Source organism: Euphorbia lathyris, chromosome 10 (assembly GCF_963576675.1).
Source record: "Euphorbia lathyris chromosome 10, ddEupLath1.1, whole genome shotgun sequence".
In the NCBI taxonomy this organism is placed as follows: domain Eukaryota; kingdom Viridiplantae; phylum Streptophyta; class Magnoliopsida; order Malpighiales; family Euphorbiaceae; genus Euphorbia; species Euphorbia lathyris.
The window spans coordinates 42,600,353-42,623,063 of record NC_088919.1 but is presented as its reverse complement, the minus strand read 5'-3'; the positions used below and the strand labels follow the sequence as shown (position 1 = coordinate 42,623,063).

General features: G+C 39.2%; 1 protein-coding gene and 1 pseudogene across 1 annotated transcript; both read right to left on the bottom strand.

The window, feature by feature from the left end:
• Positions 1-9,216: 9,216 nt before the first annotated feature.
• On the bottom strand, positions 9,217-10,928 carry LOC136209422 (lignin-forming anionic peroxidase-like; annotated as a pseudogene).
• Positions 10,929-19,623: 8,695 nt separating this feature from the next.
• Positions 19,624-21,025, bottom strand: LOC136209429 (lignin-forming anionic peroxidase-like). Its single transcript, XM_066000889.1, has 3 exons — positions 20,831-21,025; positions 20,540-20,731; positions 19,624-20,421 (listed from the first exon to the last, which is right to left on the bottom strand). The coding sequence occupies exons 1-3, from the start codon at positions 21,011-21,013 to the stop codon at positions 19,876-19,878; spliced, it is 921 nt and encodes a 306-aa protein (XP_065856961.1). The 5' UTR covers positions 21,014-21,025; the 3' UTR covers positions 19,624-19,875.
• Between the last annotated feature and the right edge of the window lie 1,686 nt (positions 21,026-22,711).

Sequence of the window (22,711 nt, the reverse complement as noted above, 5' to 3'; positions counted from 1 at the left end):
CTAATAAAAGAGCAATATTTCATAGAAACTTCCTTACAATTGCATACCTAAAAACAACAATGCTAGAATTTTTAGAAGTAATGAAACAACAAATAAATCATATTATAAGCCAATTTAGCATCTCATCTCATCCATTTTGTTGCATTTCAAATAAGAAGGCAAAATGGACAAAAAAAAACTGTATGATGCAACTAAGTTCATAAAGCTGGAAAATGAGCAAAATTGTTTTCTTACAAGCTAGACTTGATATTTTACTTGAATTGGGACAAAATGCACCACACATTTGTGCATCACACACTCAGTTGGAACCTCATTGCGATGGAAACTATAAAATAGCTCACATCATTGCCAGCTTCCACCACCTTTTCTCTTATCCTCTTTAGGGCAATAAAACCAGTGTCTAGTGACCATCATTGCACCCTTTTTTTGTCTGAGTAATGTCATATAAGAAGAATATCATTTCGATCATATGCATATTATTAACATACTGTAAATATTAATTTCTAGACTATGACGAAAGTGATTTTTTGGTTTCAATCACATATCAAACATATTATTATATTTTTCCTGTTTTTGAAGACAATAAACTAATGGAACATAGACTAAATATAAGACCAAAAAATCAAACTATTTTAAACAATCAGGTTGCAAGTAATCCTATATGCACTGAGCAACATAAAACCCCATACAAAAATGATCATAATTTCAACTGAATCGACTAAATCAATGGACTCGGCCCAATTCGGCCGATTCATGTCTGATTCTATATGATTTCTAGTCGTACCATAAATACAACTTGAAATCAGACAGAATCAGATCGAATTGTACGAATCGACTCACGACTCATACAATTCTAATAACTATACTAGAGATGCACACTAAATGAAATGAGAATTTAAAAAACATACACATGCACACAAATTTTCTATCATTAGGAATAACTTAGAAGATGGATTGCGTCGAGAAAACCAACTGCTAAATGACACCACACACACACCAAAAAAGAATGTAATGACTCCTAACTAAAAAAGGCTCCAACCTAGATCACTGGTTTCCAAAATAACCTTCTTATCAACTTATCAAGATAAGATCAAAGCATAATGGACCACCTAATAACTATTAAATGACAAAACAAATATTAGCTTGATTTCTAATTTCCAAATAGATTTTACTCTTTTGCTAAACAAAATGAATTAGGCAGAAAGTCAGGGGTTGAATTTGAATATTGGGACAAACTTCACTTGTTGGTTAAATAAGTTGTCTTTATATATATATATCAATTTAACCCAAAAAGAAAATCTGGAAATAAGGGTATAAATAACGTTTTTCAATCGGTACTTCCTCACTTTCACATTCGCCCAAAAGCTAGTCTGAGTATATAGTTTATTTCCTATACTTGCACCAGAAAACCCAAATAACCAAAATTGTTTGAGAATTATCAGATTAAGAAATCGGAGATTACAAATCAAGAACCACTAGAATATATGAGCAGCACATAGGTTGGTGTTTGAGCATGAGTTACACTTACTTTGGTAAGTTTATTGAACAAATTGAAATAGAGCTACATGAGTTGAGGCCTCTCATTCCCACCTCCATATGATTAAACAACCAACCTCCAAAACTAAAGACAACAATTAACAAAATTGGGCATATCCAATGGTAAAATAAACCGACTCCTCCAAATATAAAAGTCATATATAAGAGAAAACATAAGCCACGATACCTTGGAAACAAGTTTCAACTTTATGTAAGGATTATCAATGTGAGCTGCAAGGGAAAAAAAGCAAAAAAAAAAAATTAAAATCTCTCACTCAACTAATGAAGAAAATGCTATGGTTTCACTATTTACTAAAAAAACATCAATATCTTATGTCCTTACAGCCTATTTCTTACCCAAAAATCTTAGAACAATAATAATTATCATTATAAAATAAATAAATAAAACTAGCAATAGTTTCTTGCAAAAGTAGCTCGCTAATAACATATAATGAAACATCAAAATGGAGAAAAAAGAAGAAATACTACAGAAGAAGGATAAAACACTGCATTTCTCAATGGAATCTCCAAAATTTGTGTTACTATCAAATCAGAGTCAAACCATGTATGCCACAACCCAACTCCATATGGATTAATAACCAAACTCCAAATACCGACTTCTTATAACCTGAAACAACCATTCAATTTCAGAACTGAATTCACAAACTAACAAAATTATTCATATCGAAATGGTTATTCAATCTGGAAAATAAGACCAACTGTTCAAAATATAAACTAAAAAGATAAGAGCAAATAGAAGGAGATCTGTAAGTGAAATTAGAGGAAGGCAGATGCCAAATTACCGTGAACCGCGTTTTCCATCGTTGATATTCAGGAAGAAAAAGAGGGTCTCCATCTATTGAGAGAATGAGAGGCGGCGCTAGAAGAGAGGGTTTAGGTTACAATAGAGAAGAGGGGATAATTACATATTATATTAAAAATAATATATAGATTTTATTTAGGTTTTTAATATTTTTCCTTTGTTTAGGTGGATGAAATTACCGCTCTTTTTTTCACCCAAAATTTTTAGCGCATTTATTTTCCTTTACTTGTGGGGATTTTATAGATTTCGCCATTAATGTGTCTAATGTTTAGTGGGGAAATAGCAAATCCCCATAAAATATATGATGTTTTGTGGCAAAAAAGTAAATCCCCACAGTATATTCTATTAATTGTGGCGAAATTGAAAATTCACCACAATTTTTTATTTTTTGTGTGGAACTTGTAAATTCCCCACAAATATATTGTAATTAGTGGGGAATTAATTTTCCCCACTAATTTATCGCCACAAAAAGTTCAATTTCTTGTAGTGATGCTCTAATAATGATAAATGATTTTATACGAATTTTTAAATCATGTACCTACACATTGATCTATTGCAATTTCTTCCAATTGTTTCGTACCGTGTCTTGTACTCTTCTAACTTAAACATCAAAGTGGATAGTCTTTCTATCTTACTTTATGCATTGAAATTGATACATTGAAATGTGTCATGAATCCTTCTCCAACAACTTCACTTCAATGCAAAAATCCAAACCTCGGAACCATATGATGATTACTAGAAGTTAATCTGATTTCTTATTCCTAATCCTAGTATTCTCTCTTACTATTCCTATATAATTAGTTAATTAACTCATTACCTTTAAGGAATTGTTTTGAAGTTTTTAGCAACAAAAATAGCTTCTAATTTGCTGCTTTTAATTTCTTCTGATGCGGACATCCTAACTGGGATCGCTGATCACACGCGCTCTGGCGGATCCTCAGACATCAGACCCACGGAGGTTGTACCTAGGAGGGCGGATCCCCATGACATACGAGCGGGGTGGATCTAGGAGTACACAAGGAGGCGTAACAACATCTTCGCCTGGGCGGATCTCAGTTTACTTCCTCCCGAAGTAATTCACCAACAACCCTGACAATCCGTACCTGTACCATTGTACTGATTGTCGGGGCGTATCACCTATTTTACCCTTTTCGGATAGCCTTGTTGAAACCCTAGTAAGGGGTAGTCCCTGTCTTTTACTATCATTAGGAGGATGTATTTAAACCCTCATTTTTGTAAGGATGAACTAACTTTTAATCAATCAAATTCATTCTCATTGAGAACCTAAGGTTTATACCTTGTTTATCGGGATTCACTCCTTCTAGTTTAGCTAGAGAAGAACCTATTTGTTGGTTTACGATTAAAACCTTCATTTATCGCTTTCAATCTGTATCAGTTGGTATCAGAGCCGATCGTTTCCTGACCCGAAACTTCTTTTGGCAATGGTTCAACCCCGACAACCGCAAGACTCCATGGAAACCAGTGACCGGAGATATGAGGAGCTGAGGGAGCACCTCGCGGAGCAGATCCAAGCCAGCCATGAGCGGCAGAAACAAACTGACCAACGGTTCCTGGAGCTAGCCACCTCCCTAGAAAAATTCAAACTGGAGGTTCTGGCTCTAATCCGACCAACCGCGGGAGGCTCAACCCATAGAAAGGAAGGAGCCCCTGAACCGCAGCTTCCACAAATGGGTCCTAGGGATCCTGAGGTAAGAAGACCCAACTATGTCTTTGTGCATAATGCGGATAGTGATAGTGATGACTTTGAGGGTATTGGGGATGATAATACCGTTAGAACTATGAGGGATGTTGGGCCTGTTGACAACAGACGTGTGGATGTTGCTAGAGTATACCCAGGTCTAGGAAACTTTGATAGAGATGATGCCTTTAAGCTAAAAATAGACTTACCGTCTTTTGGAGGCGAACTGTATATAGAAGGATTCTTAGACTGGTTATCGGAAGTGGAACGTTTCTTTGAGTATGCTGGGATTCCTGATGAGAGGAAAGTGAGGCTGGTGGCGTATCGCCTGAAGGGTGGCGCATCAGTTTGGTGGGATCAGATGAGGGAAGAGAGAAGAAGAGGGGGCAGAGATCCGATTAGATCTTGGCTACGGATGAAGGCGATGTTGAGGGAGCGGTTCCTACCGCCGGATTATGAGTAGTATATTTACAGCTCCTACAGGGGATGCTCTCAAGGGACCCGAAGTGTCCATGAGTATACCTCCGAGTTCTTGAGGCTTTCGGCAAGGGCCAACTTGTCAGAAACTGAAAGCCAAAAGACCTCTAGGTATCTAGAAGGGTTGAGATACAACATCCAGGATCGTATTGGCACACAGATGGTGGTTCGGGTATAAGATGCCATGAATTTAGCCCTCAAGGCTGAGTCTCAACTAACCGGGAGATCCAGGAGATCCGCCACTACTGAGTATACGCCTGGATGAAGAGATAACGTGAAGTCTTATGACAAAGGCAAGCAGGTGGCGAGTGCCAGTGGGGCCAAGATCAACAGTGTGGGAAGGGGATCTGTCGGAGATACTAGGCCATACAAGGAAGCACCTATACCACCTAAGAGCAACAATCCGTATGCGAGGCCAGCACCTTTTAAATGTTTTCGGTGCAATGAGCCAGGCCATAGATCCAACGAATGTCCTAGGAGGAGAAGCGCCAACATGGTGGAGAGGTATGAAGATGACTATGACGAAGGGGATGAAGTATTTTGTGAACCCTTGGGAGAAGATGATGATGAGGCGGATGAAGAGAGATACGCCATTCATGTGGTACGGCGTTTGTTAGTCTCCAGCCGGATAGAGGGAGATCAGAGGCACCGACTATTCAGGACCCGCTGTCTCGTGAGAGGTGGGCAATGCAATGTGATAATAGATAGTGGGAGCCAAGAGAACATTGTGAGCAGCAGCGCCGTTCAGAAATTCGGGTTGTTGGCGGAGGCACATCCCGACCCCTATAGGGTGGGATGGATCAAAGACGTGGGTGAACTTAGGGTGACCCAGAGATGCAGGGTACCTATTGCGATTGGTGATTACAGTGATGAAGTCTATTGTGATGTGGTCGATATGGATGCCTGCCACCTATTGTTGGGCCAACCCTGGCAGTTTGATAACGATGCCACCCACGCAGGAAGAGAGAACACTTACAGATTTGTGAAGAATGGGGTGAAGTTCATACTTACGCCAATGATGAGAGAGCCAAAGGCCGACGAGAAGTCTACCTTGGTAGTCTGTCCTACACACAAATCATTTGTCAGCGAATGTGAAGAGAGCCAGATGGTGTATGTGGTAATGGTTAAGGCGAATCACGAACCCTCCCAAAAGGGCGAAAGGGAGATGCCAACTGAGGTGACCCGCCTACTTGGCGAATATCAAGATCTGTTCCCTGAAGGGCTGCCGAGTGGGTTACCACCTTTGAGGGACATCCAACATCATATCGATCTTATGCCCGGGGCTAGTTTGCCAAGCCTTCCACATTATCGAATGAGTCCAAAGGAAAATGACATCATGAGGCAGAAAGTGGAAGAGCTCATTGAAATGGGATACATTAGAGAAAGTATGAGTCCATGTGCCGTCCCAGCCCTACTTACGCCCAAGAAGGACAGATCTTGGCGGATGTGTGTGGACAGCAGGGCCATTAACAAGATCACTATCAAGTATAAGTTCCTTATCCCAAGGCTGGATGATATGCTAGACCAACTTGGCGGATCCCGAGTTTTCTCCAAGATTGATCTCAGGAGCGGTTATCATCAGATACGAATTCGATCTGGGGATGAGTGGAAGACCGCCTTCAAGACCAGAGATGGATTGTATGAGTGGTTAGTTATGCCATTCGGGATGACTAACGCCACCAGTACTTTTATGAGGCTGATGAATCAGGTGCTTCGCCCGGTGATTGGAAAATTTGTAGTTGTGTATTTTGATGACATCCTGATTCATAGCGAGACCTTGGTGGAGCACGTGGAGCATTTACGGATAGTGTTTGACCTGTTAAGGAAACACCAGTTATACGCCAACACTAAGAAGTGTGACTTCGTCATGGAGAGCCTGGTTTTCCTTGGGTTCGTGATTAGTGGCGATGGGGTCCAAGTTGATGGGGAGAAGGTAAGAGCCATCCGAGAATGGCCCACTCCGAGGAATGTGGGGGATATCAGAAGTTTTCATGGACTAGCAACATTTTATCGCCGATTCATCAAGAACTTCAGTGCCATAGTGGCCCCGTTGACAGAATGTTTGAAGAAGGGAATGGGGTTCGAGTGGGCGGATGCCCAAGAGAAGAGCTTCGCCCTGATCAAGGAAAAGCTGAGTACAGCGCCAGTGCTGGCGTATCCCAATTTTGATAAACTGTTCGAAGTTGAGTGTGATGCCAGTGGAGTTGGGATTGGTGGTGTCTTGATGCAAGAAAAGAGGCCCATTGCATATTTCAGTGAGAAGCTCTGTGAAGCACGGCAAAAGTGGGCAACGTATGATCAAGAATTTTATGTTGTAGTAAGGGCGTTGAAAGTGTGGGAGCATTACTTGGTGGGAAAAGAATTCATCCTCTACACTGACCATCAAGCTCTCAGGTACCTGGGAAGTCAGAAGCAACTTCGAAGCTCCATGCATGCCCGGTGGTCCGCCTTCATAGATAAGTTCCCCTATAAGCTTATCCATAAGGCTGGAAAACAGAACAAGGTGGCGGACGCCTTGAGTAGAAGGGTATCACTAATCAAGACGGTAAACCTGGAGACCGATTGTTTTGAACACATCCGAGGAGAATACTTGGCGGATCCTGATTTTGGCAGTATCTGGGAAAAATATCAGCACCAGCATGGGGATGGGGCGTATCACCTGATGGATGAGTATCTCATGAGGGCCAACCAACTTTGCTTACCCTGCACTTCCATCCGCGAGAAGGTTATTCGTGATCTACATGGCGGATCCCTTGGAGGACATTTTGGGCGAGACAAGACATTTAAAGCAGTGAGTTCTCGTTATTTCTGGCCTAAGATGAGAAGAGATGTTGCCTACTTAGTAGAACGATGCTATATTTGCCAGACCGCCAAGGGACGCACTACAAATGCTGGCTTGCAACTACCTTTGCCTGTACCAGAGACCATATGGGAGGATCTGTCCATGGACTTTGTCCTAGGGTTGCCCAGAACTCAGAGAGGCATGGATTCCATCTTTGTCGTGGTTGATCGGTTCTCAAAGATGGCCCACTTCATACCTTGTCGTAAAACTAATGATGCCTCAGCGACTGCTAAGCTATTCTTCAGAGAGATTGTCAGGATACATGGCGTACCTAAGAGCATTGTTTCGGATCGTGATACGAAGTTCCTCAGTCACTTCTGGCGAACGTTGTGGGCTCTGTTTGATACGTCTCTGAAGTTTAGTACCACCGCCCATCCTCAAACAGACGGACAGACCGAGGTGGTCAATAGAACTTTGGGAAACTTACTGCGCAGCAAGTGTAAGGATAAGCCCAGGATGTGGGATGTTGTTTTAGCCCAAGCTGAGTTGGCCTACAACGGCTCTGTACATCCGGGAACCGGGAGATCCCCATTTAAGGTGGTATACACGAAGACCCCGAACCACGTCCTTGATATAGCCCATCTTCCTAAAGGAAACGTGACTGCCAACCAGCTGGCCAAGGATTATGTGCAGATGCACCAAGAGGTGAGAGAGACTCTTGAAGAGAGGAATCAGACATTAAAGGCTAAGGCGGATGAGCACCGCAGGGACCTACAGTTTGAGGTTGGGGATGAGGTTATGGTCTATTTGGGCAAAGAGAGACTCGCCAATGCCACAAGCAGCAAGCTTCGGCCTAGGAAATACGGGCCATACAAGGTCACCAAGAAAGTCAATGCCAATGCCAATCATATGGCATTGCCGAATTGGCTTGGTAAAATCTCACCAGCGTTCAACATCCGTGACCTTAGCCCGTGGAAGCCGGATGGTCCTTTGGAGTTCAACACAAACAAATCAGTGCCGAACTCTTTTAAATAAGGAGAGAATGATGCGGACATCCTAACTGGGATCGCTGATCACACGCGCTCTGACGGATCCTCAGACATCAGACCCACGGAGGTTGTACCTAGGAGGGAGGATCCCTAGGACATACGAGCGGGGCGGATCTAGGAGTACACAAGGAGGCGAATCAACATCTTCGCCTGGGCGGATCTCGGTTTACTTCCTCCCGAAGTAATTCACCAACAACCCTGACAATCCGTACCTGTACCATTGTACTGATTGTCGGGGCGTATCACCTATTTTACCCTTTTCGGATAGCCTTGTTGAAACCCTAGTAAGGGGTAGTCCCTGTCTTTTACTATCATTAGGAGGATGTATTTAAACCCTTGTTTTTGTAAGGATGAACTAACTTTTAATCAATCAAATTCATTCTCATTGAGAACCTAAGGTTTATACCTTGTTTATCAGGATTCACTCCTTCTAGTTTAGCTAGAGAAGAACCTCTTTGTTGGTTTACGATTAAAACCTTCATTTATCGCTTTCAATCTGTATCATCTTCCGAATCATGTAGAAACCGATTTCTGAAAAGGAAATCAATCTAAAGCTTAACTAAAATTGATGGAATAGAGAATGTCTTTCATTTTAAAAATCAACTAGAGTCCATCTGGACTTTATTGAAAAGAACGTACAAATAAGATAAAACATAGTTACATTCATTTTACAATTGATGAAATAGAAAGAATCAAGCAACCATTAAAATCAACTAAAACTTACACCACATGAATCTCTATACAATTATTTGTTCAGAGATGAATAAACTAATTTCAAGGAAATTCAAAGAGAATAAAAAGTTTAATTTTATATGACAAATTATACTATACGCCCAGTGCACGTAGACAACTAGTTAACAGCACTGCATATTTTCCTAATCTGTCGAGCAGACGGATTAATAAGATTTCCCATCTTGACTATGGCAGAGGCAAAATCCGAGTTAAATTTGGCACGATTTGTACTGTATTCAAGAACGATATCATCAGTAGAACCACCGCTGAAAAGAACCTGATCAGAATGAAGAAGTCCTTTCTTTTGTACTAAATTCTTAAAATAATTGTTGTCAAATGAATTTGGAGTCACCAAATCAAGTGCAGCCAAATTTGTATCACCTCCCACAGCAGGACAACTTCTGCGGCGAGTGGAGGCAAATCCAGCATCAATGTTAGTTTCGTTATAAATCCTAGGGTAATTAATTTATTAGTCTCTATATTTTGACAAAACATACTGTTTAGTCCCTGTATTTTCATAAACACATGGTAAGGTCCCTAACCTTTTTCTCAATGAACTGTTTAGTCCTTCCTTCTTTTTGTTAGATTTTTTTTACCGTTTATGACTTCGGAAATGACTAAATTACCTTTTACTATTTACCTTCAAACTTTAGAAGAGGAAATCCAATTTAAAAGAAGAAGCTATTTGTATGGAGAACAAGAAAAAGAAAAGACCCAATGCTTACGAATTTGAACGATTAAGAAGAAAATAAAAAAGAAGAACACTGAAAGTTGATTTCAGATGCATTAGAGTTTAAAGGAAAGGAAAAGAAGAACGCAAATCCAAATTGAGTAATAAAATCTTCATGAGAGTCTAACGACAGAGACTAAACAGTTCACCAAGAAAAACGTTAGGGACTAAACAGTTCATCGTGAAAAAGGTTAGGGACTTTATCATGTGTTTTTGAAAATATAGGGACTAAACAGTATGTTTTGTCAAAATATAGGGATTAATAAATTAATTACCCTAAATCCTACCGCGAAATGTTGCGCATTGAGCTTGGCCAAGTGTATGAGAACCTGACAATGCAACCATGTCTCTAGCAGAGAGACCTTTCCTTTCAAAACGAAAAATGAGTACTCTTACGCTGTCTGTAAACTTAGGTAGGTCGGCAGTGGCTAGATTTCTACTTGCAGTTGTTGAATCCTTTCTTCCAACTTTTACACTCCAAGACGGACCTCCCACCTGCTCATCAAAATTTCACATGCTTAATTAGCATTATTTGGAACTCTTTATCCTAAAAAAAAAATTAAAACTTGGAGTGACCAGCGAGTGCTCAAGCCCCCTCCTAAATTATATATTTACATATACAGAGGCATCTCTTGCCGCGACAGCTAGAATGTCAGCGCAAGAAACAACTCAGGGCATATCTTCTCCACTTCAGATTTGGCTTTTTCAATCACTTCAAAACCTCTGACGGAATTCAAGTTTTGAATTGCAGTCTTTTCGCTCTGTATTGATGATGTCTCGTCGAGCAAAACTGAGGCGTCACAGCCCTATGGAACCCAACATTGATTAATTAAGATAAAATTAAGTATTTAATCAGAGAATATAGTATAGAGACTAGGAGAAGTATATATATAAACCTGAACGAAGCAATCATGAAAATGCAGACGAATGAGAGAGGCAGCCATTCTTCGTTCTCGTGCAATCGCTGTGTTGATCGAGTTTCGAATAGTAGTGAGTGCTTTTGGACATGATTTTGAGTAATAATCAGAGCTCAGCTTAGCATGGCATGCTGCCATATTGAGTAGCAACAATATCAACATTAGCAGAGCTGTTTTAGCCATTTATATATATATATATATATATATATATATATATATATATATATATATCACTTTTTGATTCCTAAAGAGAGATAGAGAAGATGAAAAATAAATTGTGGTGAATCAAAGCTTATATAGAAGATTAAAAGGGAAGAGATGAACTATTCAATTTTGGTTAATGCATGCATGATTAATTATAGACTAGTCATGAGATGATATTATCTATATTTTAATTCCAAGATGTTATTTTAATAAGATAAGGAAAAGGTTTCTGTCTATTATTTCGAAGAGATCATTTTAACATATGTTAATTATGAATGCATGCTACCAAATAAACAAAGAATAATGATGAGTAGAAGAAGCCTGTCTCTTTGACTTGTGTTATTCTCACCAAAAACAAACTCAAAAACTTCAACAATGGTGTGTGTGGCTGTATATACATAGGGTTATTAAAAACTATATTACTGTTGAATAATGTATAAATTATATATATATATATGTGGTTATAACATATTTAGTCTCTACGTATAAAATAGTGCAATCTTTATCAAACCGGATATTTCAAATTTTATTAATGAAAGATGATTTTTTTTAGTGTGCCATTTTATGTGATGGATACCTTCCAATTTCTAGAGTTCTGACCACTCAATACACTTTAGAAGTACACATCTTCTCTTAATGAAAAAAAACTCATCTTCTTTTAATGGGGTTTGAAATTGCACCTTCTCATAAATGTTATGCTTAAAATTGTATTATTTTGTAAATAGAGGCTAAATTCGTTCTCCGCAATAACCATATGAGTAAATTTATAATTTACCCCTATTATCGTTATCGCTCGTCAAGTGAGCATTTTAATCTTAAATCAACAAATAATGCTTCTTCTCAAGCCTAGTTTGAAGGAGTGAATCCCAAGTCTTGAAGACAAACTCTCGATAATGGAGGCTAAATTTGATTAATTCATAAAAAGTTATATTTCATTACAAATAAAGAGGCTTATATACCTGCTCTTAGGTCAAGTAAAGATATTAAAATGCCCCCACTAGGGTTATAAACCAAGTAAAAGAGAATACGGGTAGAATGGGGTAAGTAGGGCAAATGGTAATAGGGAAAATAAGCCTAATGGAAAAACAGTAAATAGTATAGTGGCAACACAGTAATTCACGAGATGACAGCCCTAGGGGTGAGCAAAAAGTCCAATAACCGAACCGGAATTCTTGTTTGGTTCGGTTATTTAATAATTTGGTTCGGTTCGGTTGTCAAATTTTCCTTGTTCGGTATTCGGTTATCGGTTCGGTTATCCCGAAAAAAAATATTGGTTTAACCGAAAACCGAACTAAATATATATTTAAATAAACATAATATAATTTTACTTATTTATTTGTTTTTCATACTTTAATTCGTACAAGAAAGCCCAAAATTTTAGTTTTAAACATTTTTGAATTAATTTGTAATATATAAAGTATTTGGTTAATTGAATTTGAAATTGCAAATTCTAAATTAATGAAGCTCAAATTTCATAATTTATAACATTTTAACCATTTAAATTAAAAATATAAAAATTTCAGTTATTTGGTTGGTAACCGAACCGAATAAAAAAATTCGGTTCGGTCAACTTCGGTTATTTTAGTTATTTGGTACGGTTCGGTTTTTAAAATTATACAAAATTCGGCTCGGTTATAACACGAGGTAATATTACGATTCTTAAATACGTGTCTGTTTAATTTTTAATTTTTTTCGTTGGTTTTTGCCTGAACGGGTAGCACGTACTCCCGTTCCGTCGGCCGAATGCATGAACTACCCGTTCGGCCTAGGGACGGGCAGCATGCGCCACCCGTTCCACCGAGGGAACGGGCAGCTTGCGCCACCCGTTCCACCGATGGAACAGGTGGTACGCGTCGCTCGTTCCACCGATGGAACGGCAGTACGCTTTGCCCGTTCTCACCAATGGTGAAACGGGCAAGCTACCCTTTCAGGCAAAAAGGGGCAAAAATTGCCCCGAACTATTTTTTTATTATTTTTAATGTAAATTATGATAACATATTATGTATTTTTTGTATATTCAGGTACCGATAGAAGATTGGAAACCCGATAACATTGATTATAGTTCGCGTTTCATAACGGATACCGTTTTCCCTTCGTGTCAGGATGCTATTGATTGGGCAAAAAAGATAGGTATTCAGAATGGGTTTGAGATTGTAATATCTTCGCACAAACATGGGGGAAAACAAAAGCTGTTGGGATGTTCACGGGGTGAACGATATAGAGGTGTTGTGAAAATTGATGAAAATCCTGCAATTAGAAAAAGTAAAACTAAAGCGTGCCGCTGTAAATTTCAGATTAAAGCCTATCAACATGCAGACCTTTCTGGATGGGGGATACATGCTAAGGCTGGGTTAACTGGAATGCATAACCATACAATGCGTGTGTATCCAGAGGGAAGTCGGCAGATGAGCGGACTCAGTATCGCATCTAAACAAATTGTGCATGATATGACTTCAGCTCAAGCAAAGCCATGTGCTATTTTAGCAGGAGTTAAAGAAAAACACCCAGAAGACAACTCAGTAATTAAACACATATATAATTACAGGGACAAAATGAGGAAGGACGGGTTTGAAGGTAGAGACTTGGCTAGTCAATTCTACCATATTGCTATGGAGAACAAATATGTCAATTAGACACATGCTGAAGGCGTGATAACGCATGTGTTCATGGCACATCCAGAGTCAGTTGATATGTTCAGGACTTACCACTAGTACATCGGCATTGATTCAACGTACAAAACAAATAAGTACAAAATGCCGTTTGTTGAGATTGTGGGGATGACGCCATGCAATAACAACTTCAAGATAGCGTATGCTATAGTTAAAGACTAGACTGAAGGGAGCTATCGTTGGATTTTGCAAAGGCTGAGGATTTTGATTGGGTTTGATCTTAACCCGGCCGTTATTGTTAGTGACAGGGAGCTTGGGTTATTAAAGCCGATCAAAGAATTTTTTCCACAAGCAGCGCACTTGCTATGCACTTGACATATAAATAAGGATGTGGAATATCGGGTGTATAGAATTTTGGGAGATAAAGGACATGCCTCTAAATTCAAGAATGGCAGATGGAGAACAATATTACAATCATTAACTATTAAGGAGTACGAGACCAATCTTAGCATGATGAAGGATAAGATGAGTAGGTACAAAAATCGTATCTCGTATGTTGAGAAGACGTGGTTGGTGCATAAGGAGAAGTTTGTTGTTGCTTGGACAAAGGAGTTCCTACATTTTGGAAACACAACTTCTTGTCGAGTGGAGAGCGAACATGCTAGTCTAAAGCAATGGCTCAATACGGAAACTAGCTCCCTCGACACGGTATGGCAGAAGGTTCATAAGCAGATTGAATCACAAGCAACTAATATAAGGTATTTGCAATTTGTTCTACTGCAATTTAGGAATTTGCATTTATGGCTGTATCATTTCACTAACTAATAGTAATTTTGTCTTCATCTCAGGTACATGCTTGAGCAGTCCCGGCTTCGTCAAGCAGTCACTTTCACCGGATTCCCATTAAACCAACTTCTATTCAATGTCTCTCACTACTGTCTGGAGTTGCTGAATGAAGAGTTAGAGCGCATGAGGGGTTTGAGCCATGAAGTGGACGTGCATTGCGGTTGTGTATTAAGAACCTCGCATCAGATACCATGTGCATGCGAGCTGAAACGAGATTGTGATCTGGACCAAATGATCAGTATTAGAGAATACTTTTAATCAATTATGGTCACACGGATGAAAATGTAGGGTGTAATAATCTGAACGAGGATCAGCGATATTTTCAGTCCTTAGTGGACCAGGTCTCTAAAGGAGACCCAACCCTAATGCGTAATATTTCAATGCTTATCCATGATCAACTACACCCTGATCAAGCTCAGTACACCGAACCCAATGTCAAAATTCACGTTCGAGGACGACCTACGGCGAGCAAATCCACAAAACGTATACCGAGTTCTTGGGAATACAATGAAACTCATCGTGGACGGGCTCGTTCTACTAGTTCATCTAGGAGTCATGGTAGAAGTGTCAGAATTAGCTCTTCATCCTCGGTACATAATTCTGCCTCATCAAGTAATGTTTATTTTATAAACCTAACTTCTTTTTGTAAATGTTTTGCAATATATAGTTCATTTACACTAATATACGTGAATGTAGATGGAAAAACGTATTATGGTTCTGACTTTGTACATTCCGATAAAATATTTGGCATAATTAAACCATATGTCAAATCATACTACGATGTTGCAGGTGATGGAAATTGTGGTTTCCATATGGTTGCAACTTACATTTTTGGTAGCGAAGAAGCGTGGCAGACAGTTAGGCATAACATTCGAAATGAAATAATTGCTAACCGTTGTCTGTATGAAAGAGTGTTTGTTGATAGTGTTGATGCAGCTATTCGTAGGATAAGTTGGGATGGTGCAGGTTGTACGTCAGATTATTGGATGCTCATTTAGGATGACTTGTGGCCGGTTGCTACAATATACAATGCTGCTGTCATGTTATTCGGCTTCGCGGGTGGGGACACATTAGCGTTGTGTGGTACTATCTTACCCTTGCATGCTGCATCCACTGCTACAAGACCAGCACGTGAGATATGTATAGCTCATTTAGGGAATCACTGCCATCACTACATACGTTTAAATTTATCGCCTAACTTTCTGGTGCCCCCTATAATACACTGGTGGTTTCGGCACCGAGGTCAAAGCGTTGTAGGATGGGAGCGCTTCTATGAGGATAGGGTGGCACAGTGGATAAGATTGGCCAAACTTAGGGGATATTAGTATTTATTGGTATTGTGTAAGAGTATGTAATGTTACAGGTGAATTCTGATTAATTCTGTAGGGTTCTGTAAGAGTATGTAATGTTACAGGTGAATTCTGATGAATTTTATAGAGTTCTGTAAGAGTATGTAATGTTACAGGTGAATTCTGATGAATTCTGTAGGGTTTTGTAAGAGTATGTAATGTTACAGGTGAATTCTGATGAATTTTGTAGGGTTCTGTAAGAGTATGTAATGTTACAGGTGAATTCTAATGAATTCTGTAGGGTTCTGTAAGAGTATGTAATGTTATAGGTGAATTCTGATGAATTTTGTAGGGTTCTGTAAGAGTATGTAATGTTACAGGTGAATTCTGATGAATTTTGTAGGGTTCTGTAAGAGTATGTAATGTTACAGGTGAATTCTGATGAATTCTGTAGGGTTCTGTAAGAGTATGTAATGTTACAGGTGAATTCTGATGAATTCTGTAGGGTTCTGTAAGAGTATGCAATGTTACAGGTTTGTTACAGGTGAATTCTGATGAATTTTGTAGGGTTCTGTAAGAGTATGTAATGTTACAGGTTTGTTAAAAGCGTACAAATATAAATAAAAATACGAAAATATCAAAATACCAATTCTGAAATCCGTACAACTAATAATAGTACTAAAATACGTCGAAATATAAATCGTATAACCAGTATACAGTCATAAATCACTTGGCCAAATGTCAAGCACCCATAATCTGCTCTAACGACTATCTATAGCCAATCGTAGCATCCTCGTCCAGATGACTCATGTGATCCAAAACAGCTTCACCCCACGTAGATAAACGACTAACCCACTGTTAAAAGAAACGAACAAAAAACAGAGTAAATATCACTTCACACTTCAATAAATATCATTTCATATTTGTAGATCAGTAAAGAAAAACTAAAAATGACTTACAATCTCACTGTTCGAGCGAGTATAAACAGTCGGTCCTGGTGCAACAATCTCCGGAAGTAGACGATGGTGTGAGTGACGGGTGTACCAATGCATGTACTGATCCTCACAGTCCGATGGAGTACGTGCTGGAGTGAATACAGACAATATAAGCATGGCCGACTGGGGAAAATAGTCCCAAAGATCCTGCACCATCACAGCTGGCACATCTACTCGATACTTCAAACTGGCCCAGGGACGCACAGCCTTGGAAGGCCGCAATATCGGTCTGGGGATGCACTGCTCATATCCAAGCTGTCGAAGGCATCTCCCCGGTATGTACGGCTCGATCACATCCCGATATCGTATCCATCCAGCGTATAACGTCCTCGGGGTTCCCGTAACGGCACCAGGGCCATACGGCATCCACATTACCTATAGATGTATAAAATTACATTAACACATACAAGTAATAAAAATTTGTTTTAATTGAACAGTAATTATAATTATATAGCAATTGTACCTCATCTGCCGTCAACACATCAATCCGGGCACTAAATGCTCTCAACCGCTCATTGCTCTTCTCCATCGATATAGATGGCCACATGGAAGCCCTAGGAAGATCCGGGTCAACTGTAACTGCCTCTCAATGAGGCCTGAAGCAAGGAAAATACTCATAAATCCATGACTGGAGCAATGTCAGACAACCCGTCATCTGCCCGCAATCTCCTCTACTAGCAATACCAAGATGACGATATAGATATGCTAGTGCAGCCGATCCCCAAGAGAGTCCAGCGGCTCCAGCTACCGATTCCTGCACCTCCAACAGGCAAGAAGGTCGGATGCGGTCACCACTCTTGTCTACGGACAAGGTGGAACCGAGCATCAGCCACATCCAAGCGATAGCCTGGGTCTCAGGAATCCGTTCACCTCTACAATAATCCATGACTGAAGCGGCTCGTATACCGCCAGAGGAGTAGTGACCGACATCTAACTCAGCCCGAGTCATCCCAAACAAATGCATCACGCAAACCTTAAGCTCATCAATACTCGCATCAGCAGTCACCATGGCACCATCTACCGGGATGCGCAATATCTCCCACACATCATGCATCAAAATGGTCATCTCGCCGAACAGCATATGGAATGATGACGTGTCTGGCTGCCACCACTCTACAAATGTCGTGATCAGAGCAGCATCTATGTGACCGTGCATGATACCAGGTAGATGGAACATGCCAGATGACTCTATACGCAACTGAATCGTCCTGGAAGCAGCACTGTACCATAATCTCAGTTTCGAGCAATACCCTGATCTGGTATGACACCTAAGGACGCCCCTATCCTGACCGGCCCAAATAGCACATGCAACATGTCCCAGAAAGCTCAGAATCACAGCACCATCAAATGGACCCCCGGGGACGGGGTCCTTCACAACCCATGCATCATCTATAGCACTCCTCGAGCGCTTGCTGCTACCTGAAATTATAGTAAACGGTTTACATTAAATTTTTGATATATTTTCTAATAATCACGAATAAAACAAATAAAAATAAGCACATTTTTAAATTTTTCTTACCAGAAAACGATCCTACGGTAGAAGAAAATCGTCCGTCTGGACCCCTCGTCACGACGCCACGGGGTACGGGGATAGTATCAGAACTAGGACAAGGCATAGAGTCATCTCCGTCCATCTCTACATCAGCCGCCTCATCCTGACCCTTGACATGCTCCGCATGTGCTGCATATGCCCTCTGGGCGTCCGCCATGAACCGCTGCTGCTCCGTCCGCTGCCGCCGAGCAGAGGCAGTAACAACACGTGAAGACGTGTATCTGCGGCCAGATCCCGCCTCAACAACATCATCATGTAATATTATTTATTTATTATATTCAATTTATCGTCTGTCCGAAATAAATTTTTTTTTAAAAAAATCACAAACCGGCCCGTTTATGGTCTGGGCGGGTGGTTTACACCACCTGGCCGTAGGCCGAACGGGTGCGGCGCGCGTTCCACCAGATGGTGGAACACGCGGCGCACCAGATCCACCATAAGGTGGAACGGGTATCGATCCCATTCCACCTTACGGTGGAACGGGTGCGTCGCGTGTTCCACCATCTGGTGGAACGCTTGGCGATTACTTGCTCCATCCTAGGTGGAGCAAGGAAATCGCACCCGTTTAGTGCGATTTATGGGTTTTGCCTCCGATTTCGGAGGCAAAAATCAAGATTTCGTTAATAATTTTAAAGGAAAAACTTACCGTAATACCCATGTATCCTTTGCCCTTGCCTACTCTTTGTGCCTTGTCGTTTTAGCTCGGTTTTTTGAAAATGCAAAGAAGGTAGAGAGGATTTGGAAAATTCAAATTTCTTGTTTGAAAAAGTGAGGAGGTAAATATGTCACAAATGGGCAGTGGACCCGAATTTGGGGTCGGTATATAGCAGCTCACAATATGAAAATGTGATTCAAAATTTAGGCGCTGTAATGTTGGCGCGTATCGTAATGAAAAAAATGGGTTTTTTATATATAGATTTTTCTCTCTCTCCTCCATAATTGATATTTCCTGTAAAGTTGTAGAAGTTCTTCACTTCAACGATCAAGGTTGATTCTCTCACAGTCTCTCACAAATCAAGCTATTATGGTTAGTTATTCAATTTCTCGATTAATTTCACTGTATGCATTCTGAATTTGGTTTTGGTTTCAATTTGGGATGCTGCAATTTTTTAGGGTTTCCACTACAAGTTAATCTAATTTCTTATTCCTAATCCTAGTATTCTCTCTTAATGTTCCTATATAATTAGTTAATTAGTTAATTCCCTTTTGTTTTGAACTTTTTAGCAGCAAAAATTCCTTCTAATTTGCTGCATTTAATTTCTTCCAGATCATGATTAAATTTGGTTTCGTTTCTTTTTTTCACTTCATGTTATTAGGGTTGCAAAAAAAATGTACAAACAGATTTCTGAAAAGGAAATCAATCTAAAGCTTAACTAAAATTGATGGAATAGAGAATGTATCTGGACTTTATTGACAAGAAGTGCAAATGAGATAAAACATAATTACATTCATTTTACAATTGATGAAATAAAAAGAATCAAGCAACAATTAAAATCAACTAAAACTTACACCACATGAATCTCTATACAATTATTTGTTCAGAGATGAATAAACTAATTTCAAGGAAATTCAAAGAGAATAAAAAGTTTAACTTTATATGACAAATTATACTATACGCCCAGGGCACGTAGACAACTAGTTAACAGCACTGCATATTTTCCTAATCTGTCCAGCAGACGGATTAATAAGATCTCCCATCTTGACCATTGCAGAGGCGAAATCCGAGTAAAATTTGGCACGATTTTTGCTGTATTCGAGAACCATATCATCAGTAGAACCACCACTGAAAAGTATTTGATCAGAATGAAGAAGTCCTTTCTTTTGTACTAAATTCTTGAAATAATTGTTGTCAAATGAATTTGGAGTCACCAAATCAAGTGGAGCCAAATTTGCTTCACCTCCGACAGAAGGACAACTTCGGCAGCGAGTGGTGGCGAATCCAGCATCAATGTTAGTTTCGTTATAAATCCTACCACGAAATGTTGCGCATTGAGCTTGGCCAAGTGTATGAGAACCTGACAAAGCAACCATGTCTCTAGCAGAAAGACCTTTCCTTTCAAAACGAAAAATGAGTACTCTTACACTGTCCGTAAACTTAGGAAGGTCGGCAGTGGCTAGATTTCTACTTGCAGTTGTTGAATCCTTTCTTCCTACCTTTACACTCCAAGATGGACCTCCCACCTGCTTGTCAAAATTTCGGATGCTTAATTAAAATTATTTAGAACTCTTTATCCTAAAAAAAATCAAAACTTGGAGTGACCAGCGAGTGCTCAAGCTCTCTCCTATATTATATACTTACATATACAGAGGCATCTCTTGCCGCGACAGAGAGAATATCAGCACAAGAAACAACACCAGGGCATATTTTCTCCACTTCAGATTTGGCTTTTTTAATCACTTCAAAACCTCTGGCCGAATTCAAGTTTTGAATTGCAGTTTTTTCGCTCTGTATTGATGATGTCTCGTCTAGTAAAACTGAGGCGTCACAACCCTATGGAATCAAATGTTGATTAATTAAGATGAAATTAAGTAGTTGATCAATTATTTAATAGAGAGTCTAGGAGAAGTATATATATATATATATATAAACCTGAACAAAGCAATCATGGAAATGTAAACGAATGAGAGAGGCAGCCATTCTCCGTTCTCGTGCAATCGCTGTGTTGATTGAATTTCGAATAGTAGTGAGTGCTTTTGGGCATGATTTTGAGTAATAATCAGAGCTCAGCTTAGCATGGCATGCTGCCATGTTGAGTAGCAACAATATCAACATTAGCACAGCTGTTTTAGACATGTTTATATATGTCACTGTTTGATTGCTAATTAGAGATATATGAGAAGATGAGAAATAAGTGTGGTGAATCAAAGCTTATATAGAAGAATAAAAGGGAAGAGATGAACTATTCAATTTTGGTTAATGCATGCATGCTTAATTAAAGACTAGTCATGAGATGATATTATCAATATATTTTAATACCAAGATGTTATTTTAATAAGATAAGGAGAATTCTTCAAAAAAAAAAAAAAGATAAGGAGAAGGTTTCTGCCTATTATTTCGAAGAGATTATTTTAACGTATGTTATTTATGAATGCATGCTACCAAATAAACAAAGAATAATGATGAGTAGAGGAAGCCTGTCTCTTTGACTTGTGTTATTCTCACCAAACAAACTCAAAAACTTCAACAATGGTGTGTGTGGCTATATATACATAGGGTTATTAACAACTATATATTACTGTTGAATAATGTATAAATTATATTATATATATACATATGGTTATTTGAGAATAACATATTTAATCTCCACGTATAAAATAGTGCAATCTTAAACCTAACATTTATTTTTATTTTTTTTTTGGTAGAATTGGAAGGCACGCAGGCCCGGACAGAAAAAAGAAGAAGAAAAAAGGAAAGCTAAAAAACTAAAAACAAACAACACAACTCTGCTCAAAGCTGAACCTCTATTTTCATCAGCAAGGATTTCCTGGAGGCCTGTAGGAGGCACACCAAACTCATGATGACCCAAAGAACAAGAACTTGCGTAGTTCGCCAGCCAGTCAGCCGCCAAATAACATATTTCCTAACGTTTATTGAACGGGACGATTTCAAGCTTTATTAATGAAAGATGAGTTTTTTTAATGTGCAATTTTATGTTATGGATACCCTCCAATCTCCAGAGTTCTGATCACTCATTAAATCTTGAAATTACACATCTATAAATGAAAAAGACTCATAACGGGGTTTGAAATTGCATCGTCTGTTATATGTTAGGCTTAAAATTATATTATTTTGTAAGTATAGGCTAAATTTGCTCTCCCCCAATAACAATAGGACTAACACTACTAGAAAATTGCCAAACTGTGACGGAATTATTTCCGTCACAAAATTCAGACGTATTTCCGTCACTCAGTGTTCCGTTGAAGCTTGAGACGGAAATTTGAGACGGAATGAAATTTTCCGTCATAATGAACTGGCGGGAGAATTCCCGCGATCATGTGTGACGGAATGCGAGACGGAAATTATTCCGTCATAGTATGTTGACGTTTTTAGTGACGTTTTTATCAATTCCGTCCACAATAAAAAAATAGTTTTATAACTTTCTATAAACACACCGTTTTATAATATAAATATAATAATTTGACATTAAAATTATCTATACATTATTTATAGAAAAACATTAACATTTAATATCTATTGTATATATAATTTGACCAGTAGCAGGATTGGAATTGTATAGCTTCACTCTTTCTGCATCTATAGATTTCAGAATTTGAACAGATTGTGATATGGAGTTGGCAGGTTGTTAGTTATAGACATTGTGAGTTATAGTTGAATCTGCAAGGGTGAGGAGTTGTGTCAAAACTGGGTGTGGTTTTATAAGGGTTTGAAGAGAATATAGATAAGAGAATACCAGTTGGAAAGCTTCCATATATGGATATGGGAAGCCCTGTACACCATTAATGTCATTTT

Coding starts and splice junctions, on each gene's coding strand:
- LOC136209429 (XM_066000889.1), bottom strand. CDS start 21,013: ATGTTGATATTGTTGCTACTCAACATGGCAGCATGCCATGCTAAGCTG. Junction 20,732..20,830: donor TCCATGATTGCTTTGTTCAG/GTTTATATATAT, acceptor TTGATTCCATAG/GGTTGTGACGCCTCAGTTTT. Junction 20,422..20,539: donor CAAGAGATGCCTCTGTATAT/GTAAGTATATAA, acceptor TTTGACAAGCAG/GTGGGAGGTCCATCTTGGAG.